This window comes from Oncorhynchus mykiss, chromosome 7 (assembly GCF_013265735.2).
Source record: "Oncorhynchus mykiss isolate Arlee chromosome 7, USDA_OmykA_1.1, whole genome shotgun sequence".
In the NCBI taxonomy this organism is placed as follows: Eukaryota; Metazoa; Chordata; class Actinopteri; order Salmoniformes; family Salmonidae; genus Oncorhynchus; species Oncorhynchus mykiss.
Window position 1 is genome coordinate 44,726,650 of NC_048571.1, and position 18,609 is coordinate 44,745,258.

The 18,609-nt window shown below is 42.6% G+C and overlaps 1 protein-coding gene across 5 annotated transcripts in view; it reads left to right on the plus strand.

Moving 5' to 3' along the window:
- LOC110527864 (band 4.1-like protein 1) overlaps positions 1 to 18,609 on the plus strand; it is a 108,310-nt gene that overhangs the window by 56,864 nt on the left and 32,837 nt on the right. For all 5 annotated transcript variants that reach the window (XM_021609428.2, XM_021609429.2, XM_021609433.2 and 2 more), the window contains exons 2-6: positions 4,989 to 5,119; positions 5,587 to 5,754; positions 9,141 to 9,245; positions 15,970 to 16,012; positions 17,336 to 17,411. In XM_021609428.2, coding sequence (XP_021465103.2) covers positions 5,006 to 5,119; positions 5,587 to 5,754; positions 9,141 to 9,245; positions 15,970 to 16,012; positions 17,336 to 17,411 — 506 coding nt within the window. In that variant the 5' untranslated portion in view covers positions 4,989 to 5,005. The remainder of the gene's footprint in view (positions 1 to 4,988; positions 5,120 to 5,586; positions 5,755 to 9,140; positions 9,246 to 15,969; positions 16,013 to 17,335; positions 17,412 to 18,609) is intronic.

Sequence of the window (18,609 nt, forward strand, 5' to 3'; positions counted from 1 at the left end):
GTCATTGTCCATTTGGAAGAATTTTTTGCGACCAAGCTTTAACTTCCTGACTGATGTCTTGAGATGATGCTTCAATATGTCCACATAATTTTCCTGCTTCATGATGCCATCTATTTTGTGAAGTGCACCAGTCCCTCCTGCAGCAAAGCACCCCCACAACATGATGCTGCCACCCTCGTGCTTCCAAACATAATGATGGTCATTATGGCCAAACAGTTCCTATTTTTGTTTCATCAAACCAGAGGACATTTCTCTAAAGTACAATCTTTTCCCCATGTGCAGTTGCAAACCGTAGTCTGGCTTTTTTTTATGGCGGTTTTGGAGCAGTGGCTTCTTCATTGCTAAGCGGCCTTTCAGGTTATGTCGATATAGGACTCGTTTTACTGTGGATATAGGTACTTTTGTTCCTGTTTCCTACAGCATCTTCACAAGGTCCTTTGCTGATCTGTGATTGATTTTCACTTTTCGCACCAAAGTACGTTCAACTCTAGGAGACAACGTGTCTCCTTCCTGAACGGTTTAACGGCTGTGTGGTCCCATGGTGTTTATACTTGCGTACTGTTGTTTGTACAGATTAACGTGCTACCTTCAGACGTTTGGAAATTGCTCCCAAGGATGAACCAGACTTGTGGAGGTCTACAATTTTTTTTCTGAGGTCTTGGCTGATTTCTTTTGATTTTCCCATGATGTCAAGCAAAGAGGCACTGAGTTAAGGTAAGCCTTGAAATACATCCACAGGTACACCTATCAATTGACTAAAATTTCAATTAGCCTATCAGAAACTTCTAAAGCCATGACATAATTTTCTGGAATTGTCCAAGCTGTTTAAAGGCACAGTCAACTTAGTGTATGTAAACTTTTGACCCACTGGAATTGTGATACAGTGAAATATTCTGTCTGTAAACAATTGTTGGAAAAATTACTTGCGTCATGCACAAAGTAGATGTCCTAACCGACTTTCCAAAACTATAGTTTGTTAACAAGAATTTTGTGGAGTGGTTGAAAAACAAGGTTTAATGACTCCAACTTATGTGTATGTAAACTTCTGACCTCAACTGTATATACTGTACTCTACTGTATTTTAGTCAATGCCACTCCGACATTGCTCATCCTAATATTTATATATTTCTTAATTCCATTCTTTTACTTTTAGATTTGTGTCTGTTGTGAATTGTTATATACTACTGTACTGTTGGAGCTAGGAACGCAAGCATTTCACTTCACCCGCTTTAACATCTGCTAAATATGTGTATGTGACCAAAATAATGTGATTTGATTTAGTACCCAGCTCGTTAACAACCATTAGGTTGCTAATACCCTTGTACTCACCACTCTGACATCAATGCAAATACAATAGAATATCACATCAAACACTGATCATTAAAACAGTATCATCCTTTTAAAACTCACCTCACTGGGATGGTAATTTTGAAGAAAGAAGATCAACAACAGGTTGACAATTTGTTGAAAACATGGTCTGAATTAAAATGTTGATTTGTTTCTTTATACAAAAGCCTCATTTAAGTGATAATGCCATAGAAGCTAGTGTTTGGAGGATATATTGGCACGTGTTGTTAGGCCCGAGACGACTAAGTTGAGGCAAACCATGTCAATATATCCTCCAAACACCGGCTTTGAGGTCATTGCCACTTTAATACAGGTTACCAACATATTCAAATAACGATTGACATTTGTTTTCATGAAACAGTTATTTTGATTAATTTATTTAAGCTATTTCCTCCTTCCACAATATATAGATACAAATCTAGGGTTGCTAAGGCTGGTTGTTCATTCTATTGGTTCGGTTGCCAGAGACCTAACCCAGTAGTTCAGTCTTTTTGTTCTGTATCAATGGACACGACCCAGTCATTCTTTCTAAATGTTCCATTGCCATCCCTTGCTTGCTAGCTAGTCAACTACCGCTAACTTACTGTCACGTCAAAAAGCCATCAGAATAACAGCAAAGTAACTGCATTTGCGTTTGTTTAAGCTGCTTTCAAGTGACATTTATTTGCATACATCCATGACAATGAACTAAGGGTGCCCTGATTCTGCCTGCCATAGAAAATGTCCTCTCTCATCAGGACACTGTTGTTCAGAGGAGCTAGCCAACACAACTAAAACAATCCCTTGAAACTGAAGCTGGAAAGACAACAAACTAGCTGCACTTCATTTCATTTGACCTGTTTTCGATTAATAGTTATTTGTATATATCCATAAAAATGATGCTGATTTATGACTTTGACTGGCTGAGAAAAGTTGCCTGACTGTCTGTCTCATCCCGACAAGTTCATTAATATGGGGCAGCTGGAGATCAAATTTGAATATTGAAGGAATGTTGCAAATGTTGGACAGACAGACAGCAATGTTTATACAAATCTCCGCTGTTGAAAACTAAATGTTAGTCTAAAAGAAATGTGAGATAATGTCTAGATGCTTTTTATAGTGGAAATCAAGTTTATAAATTGCCTGGCTGGGCTGATGAGACAGTGTATTGCGCAATCAGATGGAACAGAGTAAATGGGCATTTTAATGTCATAGATTTAGCCGGTGTTAAGTTGTGGAATGCACTTTTTAAAATATGTGTTTCTTTATGAAATTGGGGAGAAAAAGGGTTAGTTTCCAATTGGTAGTTACAGTCTTGTCCCATCGCTGTAACTCCCGTACGGACTCGGGAGAGGCAAAGGTCGAGAGCCTTGCGTCCTCTTAAACACAACCCAACCAATCCTCACGGCTTCTTGACACAATGCCCGCTTCACCCAGACCTTAGATACTTTTCACAATGAGGGAATGTTTGGCCTTAACCTGGATGTGGCCTTAACCCAATGTGTCAGAGGAAAGGTCGCCAGGTGTACGGTGTTTTCAGCGTGCATGCGCCCGGCCCGCCACAGGAGTTGCCAGAGTGTGATGGGACATGGACATCCCTGCCGGCCAAACCCTCCCCTAACGACTCATAGGTCTCTCGGTCGCGGCCAGCTGTGACAGAGCCTGGACTCGAACAAGGATCTCTAGTGGCACAGCTAGCACTGCGATGCAGTGCCTTAGACCATTGCGCCACTCGGGAGGCAGAATGTGCTTTTATCCAATCAGCATTAGACCCACCTGTTGTATAAAGTCTAAAAGCCTACCACATATTAAGCACGGCAGAAAACCATTAAACAATACTGTTGGTACATTGATTGTGCAGGGCAGCTTACAGAATTAGCCTACAATTATAGTGAATTTGTATTTGATTTTGAAAGCCTAGTAATAGGGCATTTTTTGTATTTTCATAATTAATAAGCTGACACATGACCTTTTTAGCTACAGAATATCTCACCACTGTGCGTTTCCATCTCCTGTTCTCCTTCATTCCTTTCTCCATTACGCAGAGAGAGGTGCTCTCAACAGTTTAATGAAATGTGTTTTGTTGTGAAAAGATGTTGATATCGATGTTCCCGAACAGATTTCACTTGGTTTGGCTGCAGGAACAGGGTTGGATAACCCCATGGCATACAGTTTGGGTGGAATATCACCTGTTGCGCAGGGAGAGGCTGCACGCTCCTCAAACAGTGGTTGATGGATGGAGTGAAAAATAAGTGTATTATTAACCCAGACATTTCCATATGCAATCCCGTGTGAAGCAGAGTTTTGATGGTTGCCACTAATAAGAGAGGGATCCCAGCTGCTACGATATTTATTTCTCAGCTGCTAATGTTAATCACAGCTCAGCATGATTGAAATCAAATGGGAAAGCGGCCTCCATTCGCTATTCGAGTGCATACGGATTACATTTATTTTTTTACCCTAACCCTGTTCCTGCCCATTTTGATTTTGGGGACATTCTAAATCAAAACTGATTTTAAATATTAGTAAAGACAAGATTAAATTGAGAATAGTCTGGTGGGTGAAAATATGATCACTTGATGAGAGAACAGCGTGTGCAGCCTGAGACAAGGAACAAGAGCGCAAGCTTCTTTTGCGTTTGTTTCTTCTTCAAATCATCAATAGCCTCATGCATCATGCAGCCCATAGACGTTTGGATTTCTTAGACATTCTAACTAATGTTGCCAAATACATCTACCCTATAGGACCTGTTTCTAATGATCCCTTTTACACTCAAAATATCCTTTCTATTTTATTAAATAATTGCCCAGGAGACAAGCATATCTTGTCTGCTAAATGAACTAGCATGCAGCCCATGGCATTTCACATAGTCAGATAACATTATAGTACGCCTGTTCTGTTCATCTGAAATACATTTTCATCATATCATAGTGTTTCTTTAGACCTGCTTTAAATAAAGATTCATTGTGATGGTGTATGTTGAATTGATTGATTTGATTGATTTGACTTTTTGTAATGTTCCTTTGCCTCGTGTTCATTAACACGTTTAGCAGCCATTTTGTATGACAAGCTGATAAAATGTCATGACGCCACAGCCCTAGTAATGACCACTACCATTACTCTTTAGCGAGGATATCTCACTGTTTAATTCTACATGCTCACAATCATAACTCGATTGAAATTACCAGCGGCTCCCAGTGCGAACAATATTCAGTCCACAATCTTGCATGCAGCTAAATGAATTGCATGACTTTCTCTGGTGATTGCATCGTCTCAATTGCTGAAGCACTGCTGGCCTAAGTAGAAGATGATTACCTGAATGAGAGATGTCTTAAATGAAGTGAATGTCCTTGATGACAAGGTGGTTTTTAGCAGACAGTCACCACAGGAAGCAGAACGATGATGGCGTTCTGCAGCACTGTTTATCTGTTACAGCCTCTGTTTGTTGTATATAGCTCTGGAGGCCAGAGAATAACTGCTACCACCAAAGAGCTGAATCACATTAACCTATGGCATTTTGAAATGTAATTTTGCGATGTCATACCTTGCCATCGCGGCTGCCTGAGAAATACCCAGTTGGTACAGGCACCTACTTGCATACTGTTTGGAAAACTCTCTTTTTGTGTCATGCAGGTCACTTTGCTTTTGTGTGGTTTTTTTAGGTTAAGGAGAGGTTGCTATGCCAACAGAGCCTGGCCCTGAGGTGAAGAACGCAGCAGAAGTGTCCTCCCAGCAGAAGGGGGCAGCAGCAGGCATGCAAGACTCTGCTTCAGACGGCAAGATGGCTAAACAGGTACGTAGGAGAGCACAGGAAGTTCAATCTACACTATAATTAGGGCCTTGTGTTTTTTCTGGTGAGATCACGTGTAATCTTCGTCCTACATCATCCATTGACAGACATTTACACACATTCAGTGATGTCATAATTATAATGTAAACTATCAAAGTAAAGAAAGTCGCACACTCCATATATAAACTCCCAGCAATTTAATGGGTATTTACCAACGTTTCGGCATCACTGTGCCTTCCTCAGGTGGATGCCGAAACGTTGGTAAATACCCATTAAATTGCTGGGAGTTTATATATGGAGTGTGCAACTTTCTTTATTTTGATAGTTTATAGTTTATTGTTAGTCAGCACGTCCACACAAACTAATTTTTCTGGGTGTGTGCCAGCTCATGTTTATTAAAGTCGTAATTATAATGGACATCATTCATTTACTTAGAATTTCACCTGTGACTATGTAACGCCCCTATGTAGGACCAGGACTCCAAACTGATCGACGACCACAGGGAAACAGACGACGTGTCAGAGAAGACCACCCCATGCAAGACCCCCAAGTCCCCCCAGAAGACTTCCAAACGGCCAAAGACTGTTCCCTTCAAGGTCACCCTACTGGACACCTCTGACTATGAGGCGGGGATTGAGGTAAGGAACCTCCCTCCAGAGCAGTGCTATGTTTTACTATTGCAGGCCACATTTCCAAGTCCTGGAAGGAACCAGTCAAAATATGTTTGTGTGGTTTTACCAGCAGATGCGACTAGTTTCTTTACTTTCGGACGTTATGTCTTTGTTGTGATTATGTTGGAGCTGCAGAGTGCAGATAAGGCCGGCGTAAAGCAGATGACAGACAGGGTGTCATGTTGGGAGCTCTCCGTGGGGCAAGGTTATACCATTCTCTGCCACAGACACACATTCCAATCATTAGGATTAGTGACACAGAGAATATAGTGAAGGAAAAGCAGGCTCTCTCGCTTACAGTGGCTGTTATTACAGCTTCATCACCAAACAAGACATGTCTTCATGCTGGTAGAGAATGGTCACTGTAGTCAGCATCCTCTCCCTGGCTAATCTGTACCAGCCTACCTTTTAGCAATGCGGATGTATTTACATACAGTAGACTAGTGTTACTTTCAATTGTATTTGGTTGCACAAAGACAGTCCACCGAGAAGCCAGATGTTAAATGCAATTCCATTTCAACTTTCTGTGCCGGTGGGCAGGACGGTTGGTCATTATGACGACTGGAGATTAGAGACAAAATCGTATTATTTAAAAATACTTTTCAAACGTGGGTCTGTTGTAGACCCACTCCCCCCCCCCCCCCCCCCCCCCCCAAGTTATAATACGACCGTTTAGATATGTTGTCTCAACCTCCCCCTGTATAGCCTGACATGAGGTAAGCAGAGATGAAGTGGGTCTACAACAGACCCATGTTTGAAAAGTCTATGTCATAATACGATTGTTTAGATGTTTTGTCTCAAATGACCCCCTTCATAAAGACCAACCGTCCTGCCCAAGTAAGTTGAAATGCAATTGTATTTAACTTCTGGCTTCCCTCTGACTGTTTTTTGTGCAACCAAATACAATTGAAAGCAATGCTAGTGCATGTAGGAAAAAAAGCAGCTAGTGTCAGCCAGGAAGGCAGGCTTTGCCACACCCCACTGCCCTCTCTCCCCTCTTCCAGGGCCCCTCCTAGACATAAATATACAACATGGCAGAGCAGAAATACTGTACACTTTGAGGGTCAGAGGATATCTCCCTTTCTGCCACATAAAATCCCTCAACAAAACCCAGTGACAGAACAATGGGAAATCTATACTCATTACATTGCGACCCAGGTGCAGTCAAGCAGAAAATAGAATATTGTGTTATCGTGAGCTGCCCTTATGATACTTAATTTCATGCAAAGGTGTGTGCGTGTGTCTGTGTCTCTGATGTAAGAATCTCAAGAACATTAGCCTCGCTTTCACCAACCTTTCTCAAAAGAAAAAATAGCAAAAATAGGTAAACAAATACTTTTAAGCCACTCGCAAACCTTTTGCTGCTCTCAACACTAGACATAAAACTCCAAATTATGATTACCAAAGCCTTTAAGCATTGTAGTGTCCTTTGCTTCCCTTTGTACTTCCATTCATTACTACAGAATGATGCACATATCGAACCCCCCCATTTTACTCATCATATTGACGTAACAAGCTGCTGCAGTACAGTGTTTATCCAAAACCCTTACCTCACTCCCGGCTTGCCTCCGACCCCCTTCCGGTGTTTAATTGGTGGGTTGCAATGTCAAGCCAGTCCTATCAAACCTCCTCCATGCTCCAGGAGTTGATAATAATAGTGTTAAGGAAAGGCAGGCACCACTCTGTGACAACTCTCACTGGAGGAGGTGCCCCATCCAAGGGTTAATTAGCCCGTCTCGTCACGACTGCTTGGCTCTGGCACCCCAGGGGCTGCAGGGGGAGAGGGGGCCGCACACTCCCATACTTCCCTCACCCCTTCCTTCAGCTTACTAGTGCATACTCTATCAGGCCATGCATGGATGAGCTGCACTGTGTTATTGTGCAGAATGTTGCTATTTCTGGCGCCATATGTTTTATAGAATACCTTGTGACTCTGACAATGAGTTTGTTTGTACTCTTTGCCAATATTTTAAATGTGTTACTTTCTCCTGTGCTTCTTTTGAGGGAAAACACTTGTGAGGAAGTTGCCAAGGTGGAGTTGAAGTAATTACACCGTGAAAGGGAGTGTCCACGGACAAACACCTCAGTGTCTTAGTCACCGGCATATTAAGATCCTTAACATGCCCGGAATGTATATTTTTAATAGATCATCTTTATGCCAGACTGTCCACTCCGACAGACCCTACATCCACATCTACATCTTCTCTCTACAACCTTGCCATGGGAACTGTGTTGAATGAGACGGGGAGAGTTCATAAGTGCTTCCAGAGTATTATCCCACAATCTTTTCAATCCTAATGAGCCAGAAGACACACTCCCAGGACTGGCAGCAGCTACTGGGGATGCAAATAAATACTGAATACTAAAACTCCTCCTAGCTCTGGCCTTGAGATAATAAGGAACCAAAAACTAGAGGGATGGTGCACACATCTGCATCTGTTTCCCTGGCAACGGCTTGCTCTGTCTCCCTGTCACCGCGGAAACCAGGCTCCAGGGAAAGCTCTGAGCCGCACAGACGCTTACTACCCGGAGAGCAGCATGCACAGCTCACACACACAGCTCACTAGCTACGTACTCCAGGGAAAAGTGTGTGTGTGTGTGTGTGCGCGTGAGTGCTTGTGTGCGTGTGTGCAGCAGCACCCTCCACCCATAGTCTGGACTCTGGGATTGAAATACCGGGGTACCATGTTACTCTGATGGAGTCAGAGTTTTGTTTTTTATGTGTGAATGTCTTCTTGAATTTACACAATAGTTTTTCCCCCTCTATTTGTTAAAGTTACATCAAGGTACTGTATATCATCGCTAGAATGATTTGCTAAAGTGCCATCCCATCAGTTGTCTCTCTCCTTTTGACATCTGAGTAGCTTTGATAGCTAAATTTGCACACTTCTTCGGTCTGTCCTTCACAGGAATGTGACAAGAAGATGAACCATTTGGATAGGGTTGAGTGGCATTGGATATTGCACTGTTTGCTCAGACCGCTTATCATGCAGAAAGCAATCTTCCTACAATTCAGTGTTCATTTTCCCTGTCAAGTATTTGATCAATTCTGACTGTAACACAGCACTCTAGGGCAGAACTGTTCTAGCCTGTAGACAGCAACATATAGCAGCTGGTGTCAAGATGGCTTCCCTATCTGGTTGGGGAGAGAGACACATTATGTTGTGTTGATTGATACATTTGCAGTTACATGACACTCTCAATACACTTCCAAGAATACAAATGTATGCACGTCAACAAAACCATGCGGTGTCGTTATGCTTTAATCAGTGAGGCCAGGTCACATGGTCAGAAATCTCCTGTCCCTTGATTGACCCTTGATTTGAATGACACGTGTGTCTGTGTTTCTGCAGAAGCACTGCAAAGGACAGGCCCTGCTGGACAAGGTGTGTGAGCACCTCAACCTCCTGGAGAAGGACTACTTTGGTCTGACATTCAGCGAGGCGGACAGCCAAAAGGTTAGTGCCTTGTCATGTAGCCTCTGACCATTCATGTACCCCCCCCCCCCCCCCTTCCCCCTTCTTCTCATGAAATACTGTCTTCGGCACAATCACCATTCCTCTCACCATAACAACAGAAGACACAGCAGGCTCTGGCAATAGTGAGCCACTCCCTTCGGAATTGGAAATGAAAATGTGCATGCTAGGTCAAATTCAGATCAACAAGCAATTTATACAATTTAAGATAAAATGGCGCCCTAAACTCCTTAAACACATTTGAACACTTAATCATCATCAGCCTACATTAGATAGCCCGATTAGTGCTCCACTGACGTCTGTGCTTTTGACTCTCCAAATGGAACTAGGAAGGCTAATTGGAGTAGAACGGGTGTAATTATGGTTATTACGCAACTGGCTAAGATTTAGCTCTGAGACCAAATTGAATGGCCATGACAGTCAGCCTGTATTAACTGGTATTAGTGTTGTTTCGAGGATGTGTGTGTTTTGGGTCTACCCTTCCTGTGTACACCTCACCTTCAGGGCAGGTATTGCAAATTGCAGTGATTGTGTAAAGATAGGATTTGGCATGTTGAAAGAGAACGGCCACTAAGGTGAGACAAACACACCTGTCTCCTGTCACTAATAACAGCTTGTATATGTCTCAGTAGTTACAGAATGACATGTTGTGACCTGATTTGTCACAAGTGGTTGAGATTTTTGAGCCCGTTCTGTCTGGGGAAGAGAAAGTAGTGTGTGTGTGAGGCAAAGACGATAAATGCTGGAGGATTTATCTCACAGCATACCGTTGAAGTCTGAAGTTTATATACACCTTAGCCAATCACCATATTCTTATCGGCAGACTCAGTAGCCTCGGTTTTTCTGATGACTGCCTTGCCTGGTTCACCAACTACTTTGCAGACAGAGTTCAGTGTGTCAAATCGGAGGGCATGCTGTCCGGTCCTCTGGCAGTCTCTATGGGGGTGCCACAGGGTTCAATTCTTGGGCCGACTCTTTTCTCTGTATATATCAATGATGTTGCTCTTGCTGCGGGCGATTCCCTGATCCACCTCTACGCAGACGACACCATTCTATATACTTCCGGCCCGTTCTTGGACACTGTGCTATCTAACCTCCAAACGAGCTTCAATGCCATACAACACTCCTTCCGTGGCCTCCAACTGCTCTTAAACGCTAGTAAAACCAAATGCATGCTTTTCAACCGTTCGCTGCCTGCACCCGCACGCCCGACTAGCATCACCACCCTGGATGGTTCCGACCTAGAATATGTGGACATCTATAAGTACCTAGGTGTCTGGCTAGACTGTAAACTCTCCTTCCAGACTCATATCAAATATCTCCAATCTAAAATAAAATCTAGAGTCGGCTTTCTATTCCGCAACAAAGCCTCCTTCACTCACGCAGCCAAACTTACCCTAGTAAAACTGACTATCCTACCGATCCTCGACTTCGGCGATGTCATCTACAAAATAGCTTCCAACACTCTACTCAGCAAACTGGATGCAGTTTATCACAGTGCCATCCGTTTTGTTACTAAAGCACCTTATACCACCCACCACTGCGACCTGTATGCTCTAGTCGGCTGGCCCTCGCTACATATTCGTCGCCAGACCCACTGGCTCCAGGTCATCTACAAGTCCATGTTAGTTAAAGCTCCGCCTTATCTCAGTTCACTGGTCACGATGGCAACACCAACCCGTAGCACGCGCTCCAGCAGGTGTATCTCACTGATCATCCCTAAAGCCAACACCTCATTTGGCCACCTTTCGTTCCAGTTCTCTGCTGCCTGTGACTGGAACGAATTGCAAAAATCGCTGAAGTTGGAGACTTTTATCTCCCTCACCAACTTCAAACATCTGCTATCTGAGCAGCTAACCGATCGCTGCAGCTGTACATAGTCTATCGGTAAATAGCCCACCCAATTTTACCTACCGCATCCCCATACTGTTTTTATTTATTTACTTTTCTGCTCTTTTGCACACCAATATCTCTACCTGTACACAACCATCTGATCATTTATCCCTCCAGTGTTAATCTGCAAAATTGTAATTATTCGCCTACCTCCTCATGCCTTTTGCACACAATGTATATAGACTCTCTTTTTTTCTACTGTGTTATGGACTTGTTAATTGTTTACTCCATGTGTAACTCCATGTGTGTTGTCTGTTCACACTGCTATGCTTCACACTGCTATGCTATCTTGGCCAGGTCGCAGTTGCAAATGAGAATCTGTTCTCAACTAGCCTACCTGGTTAAATAAAGGTGAAATAAAAAAATAATAAAAAAATACATTTAAACTCAGTTTTTCACAATTCCTGACATTTAATCCCAGTAAAAATTCTCTGTCTTAGGTCAGATAGGATCACCACTTTATTTTCAGAATGTGAAATGTCAGAATAATAGTAGAGTGATTTATTTCAGATTTATTTCTTTCATCACATTCCCAGTGGGTCATAAGTTTATATACACTCAATTAGTATTTGTTAGTATTGCCTTTAAATGGTTTAACTTGGGTCAAGTGTTTCGGGTAGCCTTACACAAGTTTCCCACAATAAATTGGGTGAATTTTGGCCCATTCCTCCTGACAGAGCTGGTGTAACTGAGTCAGGTTTATAAGCCTCCTTGCTCGCACACACGTATTCAGATCTGCCCACAAATGTTCTATATAATTTAGGTCAGGGTTTTGTGATGGCCACTCCAATACCATGACTTTGTTGCCCTTAAGCCATTTTGCCACAACTTTGGAAGTATGCTTGGGGTCATTGTCCATTTGGAAGACCCATTTGCCACCAAGCTTTAACTTCCTGACTGATGTCTTGAGATGTTGCTTCAATATATCCACATAATTTTCCTTCCAATTATCCACATAACCTAATATCCACATAATTTTCCTTGGCAAGTCGGTTAGATGTCCTAACCGACTTGCCAAAACTACAGTTTGTTAACAAGAAATTTGTGGAGTGGTTTAAAAACGAGTTTTAAATACTCCAACCTAAGTGTTTGTAAACTTCCGACTTCAACTGTAGGTACCTCTGAGAGAAGGTAGGCCCCCTCTTCAATACCAGGGCAGCCTTTACTGTCTTGGGTCCTCGGTGACTCTAAGCCAAACAATACTTGATTGAAATGTCTTCCTCAAATTCATCTCTGCCTCTCTTTGAGGATATTATGTCCACACCATTTGGGGAGAACATCTATTGTGTTATGATTGCTTTGTGAACTTTGACTGCAGTGCATCCTGGCAGCAGAACAGTGAGAACAGTTGTTATTCCTGCTGGACTGCTCTACAGAGAGGAGACAAATGAGACAGTGCCTTTTTAGTTATTGAGTGGCATTTGGCCCAGGCCGACATCTGAGAGATTCGGGAGGATAATAAATGACTGCTGTTGATTATGGTGCTTAGCACGCTGATTAAGCACCAGAGGACCTCACTCAGGTTGTGTGTGAGTGAGAGCTTGTTAGTGTCTGTGTGAGTAGATATCAGTTCATTAAATGCACACCTCACCGGCCAAGTTGTGTGCGTGAGCGCTGCAAAATAATTTCACCCGCACCAAGCGCTAAAATAGAATTTGGTCCTATTTGAGACATGCCACACGCTGCAAGTCCCCTCCTTATTGGATATCGGTAAGCTACAAACCCACGTTGATGCCTATAAGACAAACAAGGAGAGATTAATTCAATAACTAACTAAAAAACTAACTAGGCTTCTCTTTTTATGTGTGGATTAATCGTTGGAGTAGAGAAACATGATTTCATATGGCTCTGGGTCAAAATTCTACAAAGAACCATCTAAAAAGAGGAACATGTGCATAACAGGTAAAATAACAACCCAATGTTTATCTCTAAGGACAAACCAGGCCCACAGTGTCCAGTCTGGAGCGTGAAGCCCAGAGCTCTGCTGGTTGGCTACTGCGTAGCAAGCTGGAGGTGCCAAAAGCGCTGGTCTGCCCTAGAAAGCCTATGTAAATTACAATCACCAGAATGGCAAAACAATGTTTTTTTAAACAGCCGTTTTGGCCTGTAAAATGTGTTTAATATGATCAAGTTTGATCCTCACAGTGAATTATTTGAAAGTTCGCTACAAATCGAGATATTTAATTAAATAGTGATCCATTCTGACTACTACATTTGTGACTCACCACCTGGATTTGGTCTTCTGTAGCAAAATTTGAAAATGTGTTTTTTACATTGGATTAAAGTAGAGGCTCAGAGCTACAAAATAGTATATCATACACTGCATATTTGGGGAAGAATGGGAAAGTATTTCTGCTGAGAAAATGGCCTTTGAATGGTTTGGTGTCTAGTGAAGAGCTCTTCTTTGTCTACACCCATTCAGCATCGTTCACACCCTCTTAAGCTTTAGCCCCACCCATCTCCTTTCGCTCTCGGTGAGTTCACAGCACACACTTGATGCTCTGGCCGATGATTTGTTTACCTCTGGATAACATGAAAACATGCTAACCAGCTCTGCTGGCAACAATTATATTACGCTTTTTTGCAGATGTTTACTGACACCGGCCATATTCAACGGATGTTGTACACTTTAACTGAGTCATGTAGCTAGCTAGGTAAATAATAAACCTGGCTAGGTAAACAACGTGTAAGATCACACACGTCACGTAACGTTAGCTAACGAGCCAGCCAGCAAATGTTAGCTAGTTAAACAGCAATGAACATAGTGCCAAATCATGCCGTTACTATCCTGCATGAATCTGGTGGGAGCTAACTAACCAGGTTCAATGTTAGCTAGCTAACGGTTCTGGGATACTAATAATAACGTCATACACATAACATCAGCTAGGGAGCCAGCCAGCTAACGTAAGCTAGCTAGCTAACAGTACACTTTAGCTTGAAATGAAACCACTTTCTGTCAAAATTAGAATCGTGTAATATCTGAAGGTAGCTAGCCAGACTATCTTACCCGTATACATAATCATGCATGATGGACGCATCTCCCTGTCACGGATGCCATGCCATGGTTGCCCTTAGTTTGAAGATTTTTTCTCCATCTCTTTAGCTATCACACTCTAATTCCACTGATTTTCAAAACTCAACCTCCAGAAAGTGGAGAGCAACACTTTTGCAGCTCCACTACACGTTACATTTCAAAAAAGCCGCGTTCAACAAGATTTCAAACACAGACTGACCAGCTCAAATAGACAGAAACCTTCTATATGGCAGACCAATCTTAACTCCTATCTTGGCTTGTCCAGCCAACTCATTATCTCAGCCAATCATGGCTAGTAGGAAGGTTGCTGACTTTTTCTGTGGCTTAACCAACAAGGCTCGTAATTTAATAATTGTATTTGTATCACGGGCCAGCAGGCCACAAGGAGACTTGCACCCTCATGCATGCTCTTTGCATGTGCACCCAGCAGCGTTGGGTTAACTCTCTCTGGCAGGTTAAAAATAACTACATCAACCATGATCCTTTCTGATAGTTGGTGCCATTCAGCAATATGGGGTGCTTCAAATTCAAATACTTCCGGCTTCATGTGCCATCGTCGCTATCACTATCTACCGGTTTCAATGTCTATGGGACAAACTAGCTAGCAGCAGCTAGCAACAGCTAGCTAGCTAAATGTCCTTGAATGTTTCATGTATGTTTCGACCTGTCCTTAAATGATTAAAGTTGGTTCACAGTTGGTTTGATATGTTAACCTGCGTGTCATGATCGTGTCTGGTGGGGATAGACAAAATCAACATGTGCGGGTTGCCGGTGTAGTCAGCATGTTAGTGTGCAGGTGTGGGTGAATTTTTCAGGTTGTGTGTACTGAAATTGCCACTGTATCGCATTAGTGGAAACCAAGACTGTTCTCATGGCAGATCTGATCGTTTTGACTACTAGCAGGTTAGGATAATTAATGTGGCAGTTTAGGAGAATAATGTTAAGGTTCTGAAAAGGGTTAGGGTTAGCTAAAATTGTCCCTGATGCAACTAACATATCTAGCTACAACCAGGCCTGCCCTGAGAACAGACTTGGTTTCCACTAAAGCGATGCTACGAAATTGGCAGGAACACTCATGGTTTTCCAAAGATATTATTGGAGACTGCGGTGCTGTTTCAACCTATTCCACTCCTGATTTTACAGTGATAGAGTGATACTGTAGTAGCTGCCAAAAATACTTTCACCATTACTCAGCAGCTGGGATGTGCCACTCAGGCTCAGAAAGCTGGGAAGCTCACTGTCAGTGGTCAGGCACACGCCTGCCTGCACTATTATCCATGCAATAGGCATATTCACACTTCCTGTTCAACTAACAGCACATGAGCATGGTGTGATTGTCAAAGAGCAGGCCATAACCTGAGAGATTTCACACCCGGCAAGAGGGTGTGCATTGAATGAGAAAGCTTTATCAACACAAAGCAGGAGGTTAGAGTAGCTGTACAAAACTGAGCCTCTTGTGGCGAACGATGTCAATGTACATATCTGGCGTGATACGAGCTAGGATAACTGGCCAGTGGTAATTCACTGTCAAAATGGGCTAACAGATGCTGGGACTGACACTCTCATTTCCTCATGCTGAAAGTCTCAGTGGGGGAGGATTCCTCCTGCTTCCTCCCTCTCCTCCTCGTTCCATTGAACCACATGTACAGTGAAGGCTTTCACTAGAAACACCATTTGTAATTAGAGCTGCGGAGTGAATCAGAGCATGGCAACAGGGTGTGCATTAGCCACGTCTCTCACAGACGCCTGTGAATGCGCTCTCTTCTGTCTGTCTTTCAGAATTGGTTGGACCCCTCCAAGGAGATCAAGAAGCAGATGCGCAGTGAGTATCCTTGGCCCACACGCAGTATACGTAGCACATAGCACAGACACATCACATCTACACACAGTGACCGAAAACACAGTTATTATTCAAATACTGTTTGTTTCTAAATGGAATCTGCTAAGTACTTATGCAGTACAAGGAGAAGCTGTAGGTCCATTTAAGACAATATAATGAGTTTATGTTTAATACAAGCTCGTTTCTATGCTATTGTTGTAGCCGTACTGTTGCCGTAATTAAATGTTCTCAGACACTTTTATTGGTGATTTGGCGATGTCATACATGTGTCACACATAGGTAGAATCAGGAATTCCCCAAGGCAGCTGTCTAGTCCCCTTACTTTTTCAATCTTTACTAACAACATGTCATTCATTGGCTTTGAGTGAAGCCAGTGTGTCTATGTATGTGGATGACTCAACACTATACATGTCAGCTACTACAAGAACTGAAATGACTGCAACACAGAATGTGTGGCAAGGAATAAATTGGTACTAAATTACTTAAAAAACTAAAAGCATTGTATTTGGGACAAATCATTCACTAAACCCTAAACCTCAACCAAATGTAATAAATAATGTGGAAATTGAGCAAGTTGAGGTGACTATACTGCTTGAAGTAACCCTGGATTGTAAACTGTCATGGTCAAAACATATTAAAACAACAGTAGCTAAGATGGGGGACATCTGTCCATAATAAAGTGTTACTCTGCCTTCTTAACAACACTATCAACAAGGTGAGTTCTACAGGCCCTAGTTTTGTCACACCTGTCAGTCGTGCAGGTGCCACGAAGAGGGACTTAGGAAAATTACAATTGGCTCAGAACAGGACGTACACAGAGAGCTAACATTAATAAGATGGATGTCAATCTCTCCTGGCTCAAAGTGGAGGAGAGATTGACTTCATCACTACTTGTTTTTGTAAGGTATTAACATGTTGAATGCCTGTCTGAACTATTGGCACACAGCTCGGACACCCATGCATACCCCACAAGACATGCCACAAGAAAGGAGTCTCTTCACAGTACATACTATGGGAGGCACACAGTACTACATAGAGCCTTGACTACATGGAACTCTATTCCACATCATGGATTTTGTGTTGTAGATATGTGGTAGTAAAGTAGGGGCCTGAGGGCACACACTTAATGTGTTGTGCAATCTGTTGTGATGTTTTTAAAATGGTATAACTGCCTTAATTTTGCTGGACCCCAGGAATAGTAGATGGGGATCCATTATAAATACAAATACAAATACATCACATCAGTAATAGATGTCCAGTCAACATGGGCAGTAAACTCATCCCCTCTCCTCTGTCTGTCCTCAGCTGCTCCCTGGCACTTTGCCTTCTCTGTCAAGTTCTACCCTCCAGACCCCTCCCAGCTCACAGAGGACATCACCAGGTACTGTGGTCCAGCAGGGCAGCATGAACCCATATCATTTTCACACTGTATAAAAACTATGTTTATTAGGTACACCACTCCATTCACCAAAATGGTTTGCTCCAACAAACAGTGATTCACGTGGCCATGGCTTGCTACAGTTGAAGTCGGAAGTTTACATACACCTTAGCCATATACATTTAAACTCAGTTTTCACAATTTCTAACATTTTATCAAAGTAAAAATTCCCTGTCTTAGGTCAGTTAGGACCACCACTTTAATTTAAGAATGTGAAATATCAGAATAATAGAGAGAGAATTATTTATTTCAGCTTTTCTTTCTTTCATCACATTCCCACTGGGTCAGAAGATACATGCACTCAATTAGTATTTGGTAGCATTGCCTTTAAATTGTTTAACTTGGGTCAAGTGTTTCGGGTAGCCTTCCACAAGCTTCCCACAATAAGTTGGGTGAATTTTAGCCCATTCCTCCTGACAGAGCTGGTGTAACTGAGTCAGGTTTGTAGGCCTCCTTGCTAGCACACGCTTTTTCAGTTCTGCCCACACATTTTCTATAGCATTGAGGTCAGGGCTTTGTGATGGCCACGCCAATACCTTGACTTTGTTGCCCTTAAGCCATTTTGCCACAACTTTGGAAGTATGCTTGGGGTCGTTGTCCATTTGGAATACCCATTTGCCACCAAGCTTTAACTTCCTGGCTGATGTCTTGAGATGTTGCTTTAATATATCCACACAATTTTCCTGCCTCATAATGCAATCTATTTTGTGAAGTGCACAAGTCCCTCCTGCAGCAAAGTACCCCCACAACATGATGCTGCCACCCCAGTGCTTCAAGGTTGTAATAGTTTTCTTCGGCTTGCAAGCCTCCCCCTTTTCCTCTAAACATAGCAACGGTCATTATTACCAAACAGTTCTATTTTTGTTTCATCAGACCGGAGGACATTTCTCCAAAAAGTACAATCTTTGTCCCCATGTGCAGTTGCAAACCGTAGTCTGGCTTTTTTATGCCGGTTTTGGAGCAGTGGCTTCTTCCTTGCTGAGCGGCCTTTCAGGTTATGGCAATATAGGACTCGTTTTACTGTGGATATAGATACCTTTGTACCCGTTTCATCCAGCATCTTCACAAGGTCCTTTGCTGTTGTTCTGGGATTGATTTTCACTTTTCGGACCAAAGTACATACACCTCTAGGAGACAGAAG